This window comes from Triticum aestivum, chromosome 2B (assembly GCF_018294505.1).
Source record: "Triticum aestivum cultivar Chinese Spring chromosome 2B, IWGSC CS RefSeq v2.1, whole genome shotgun sequence".
Classification (NCBI taxonomy): Eukaryota; Viridiplantae; Streptophyta; class Magnoliopsida; order Poales; family Poaceae; genus Triticum; species Triticum aestivum.
The window spans coordinates 788,854,950-788,857,419 of NC_057798.1; the positions used below are offsets into that span (position 1 = coordinate 788,854,950).

The 2,470-nt window shown below is 45.5% G+C and overlaps 1 protein-coding gene across 2 annotated transcripts in view; it reads left to right on the forward strand.

Moving 5' to 3' along the window:
* Nucleotides 1-457: 457 nt before the first annotated feature.
* Nucleotides 458-2,470, forward strand: part of LOC123047426 (fructan 6-exohydrolase-like) — a 4,916-nt gene continuing 2,903 nt past the window's right edge. Inside the window, exons 1-2 of one of the 2 annotated variants that reach the window (XR_006422984.1) lie at nt 458-711; nt 885-893. Coding sequence is in view for 1 of the 2 variants with exons in the window: in XM_044470977.1 (XP_044326912.1) it covers nt 543-711; nt 885-893 (178 nt within the window). In the remaining variant the exon portion in view is untranslated. The remainder of the gene's footprint in view (nt 712-884; nt 894-2,470) is intronic. The other variant, XM_044470977.1, reaches the window with a different exon arrangement.

A 2,470-nucleotide genomic window follows, 5' to 3' on the forward strand; every position in this document is an offset into this window, starting at 1 on the left:
CACGGTGCACCGATCGACGTCGATTAGTAACACCTACGTGCCTGAGAAATAACAAAACCGTAGTGTATAGTCATTTTTCCATTGGATAATCGTATGTCGTGGGTAGTTTGGCCCATGGTTCTAGTGGGGTTCAATTCAAGTACTAGGTGCCTGTGCGCCAGCAACGCCAAACGGTGCAGCCAGCGGCTGGATTCAATACTAGGTGCGCCCGTCTCGCAGGTTGCTGCTCTCTGCTGAGAATTCTTAGAAGTTTCTTGTGCCTGCGCACTGCTGAGGATCATACATTGTCAGGGTCAGCCATGCAGTTATGATAACAGGAAATGAGCCCACAGTGCATGCGACCGGAGAGACGATCAGGATTCAGGACTGCTGCACCTGCTGCCTCTCATAAAAGAAAATTCTTCCCCAGAATGTGCCCATGCTCGTGCCACCTCAGCCAGACTTACTATAAATTCCGCGACTCCAAGGGGGAGAGCAGAGGCAGATCAACCACCAGACTCCCAGGGGCAGAGCCGCTCTCATCCTCCCCAGCGTGGGTGGCCATGGCCAGACTCCCTGTCGCCGCGTGCATCGTCGCCCTTCACCTTTGCCTTCTCCTCTTGCCGTCTTCCTCACTCCGTCGGCTTTCCGAAGCAGAGAGCTCGCTAGTCCAGCATGGCGGGGGCAGCAGGCCAGCCTACCACTTCCTGCCCGCCAAGAACTGGCAGAATGGTACGTACGTACGTAGGAACTCCATCTAGCTAATCTGATCGCCTTTGATGAATGAATTTAGCTAGCTGATTAGCCTGATCCCTTCGTGTCTACTGTACATGTCCGACCAAATTGCTGCTTTGGATGATGGATGGATCATGAATGGTGACTTCCGCATGCATGGTGCTGAGCAGACCCGAATGGTACGTACGTACACGCTATTCTACGTCTTCTATATGATTGCTTTGCTTGTTTGCTCCATCGAGCAGTGTGCATGCTTGCTTGTTTGCTAGAGCACGTGCGAATGAGACATCACATACTGGACCCGGCCGTGTGGTTAGACTGCAGTTTCCTCCTTTATTCTTTCTCTTTAGATTCCCGTCTTCGACCGGTCAGTAAGAACGTTGCCATCATGGCACACTTAACAGGCGGTACCGTGGTAGAGAAAGGAAGGAAGACATCTATGATTACGATAGAGCCGCTTTCTGTCAATTGTTCCTGTTCTTGCACTGTGCGCGTGCCTCTATATATTGGACGTCAGTTTCTGGTGCCACGCGAGAGCGTGTACAATGGAAGATACCAAATTTGACTCTCCAAATCCTCATTTGCAGAGCCTTGCCAAAAGACCCCCTCTCCATTTTTACGATCATTACAACCACCCCAATTTTCTCACTCTCCAGATTCCACCAATCATTATGCTACTAGTTTTCCATAACTAATAAACATGTTTGATAATTATATTTTCTAACAGATATATTAGCAACAACCATATGACAGCAATTTGTTGTAATACCTAAATGATGTAAATATTTTCAAAATTTTAATTAATGAAATCCATTTTTGAATTGGACAATATATTACCATTAATGTTGTCCCAAATTCTACACACACAGCACGTGCACACATAACACAAGACATGCGTGCATGCCTAAACGCGCTCACACATCTCTGCCACACACATGTGTGAATTGCATGTTAATATCACTGATCTGATCACTAGCTAAAGGGCCGTTTGGACACAGAAAGTTATCAAACCTATTTTCCTAATCATGCTTTTTTCGGGAATGTCCCCTAATCACATTTAAATGTCAGGATTAGAAAAAGCATGCTATTTCCTAAAATTCCCTAGTCAAAACTTCTATACCATACAAACATTTCTTACATTTTTTTCCGGGGAACAGTAATACTCTCTAACTGTTGTATTCACAACAGCCATATGACCAAACAAATATGTACTCATTTAATTATGTATACATTTTTTCAGTAATTTAGTAACAACCATTTTTTTAAAATTTTGTCTTAAATTTCTAAGCGCACGCACACAAGAGAACCACGCCTCTATCCCTGGACCATGCACGTTAACATCAGTAGTTCGAGTGATCGATCACTAGAGACCTTGAGTTGTCGTCGATCTATCTGTTACAAGGAGAGATTCGTGCATATGCAAAGAAGGCAGCCTGTGCTTGATTTTGATTAGTTCACGTGGCTTTATATGGAATCCGATGAGGACGCGGCACACTCTCGTTCTTTCACGTACGCATATACGTGCTCGTGCGGGCATTCACGCGGCACCACACGATACGACACACCAGGACCATCCACGGTCTATTCTTCAATCATCCACTGTCCATTCTTCAACATGGCGTGCCTCCCCTAAAAAAACATGGTTACGCTGATCCATTCGAACGGCGAAATAACTCCCGCACCAGTTTCTTCAGTGGCTCAACACCTTGTCGCTCAAGCTTGTACGTGTAAGCCAATGAAAATAAATATAAATGAT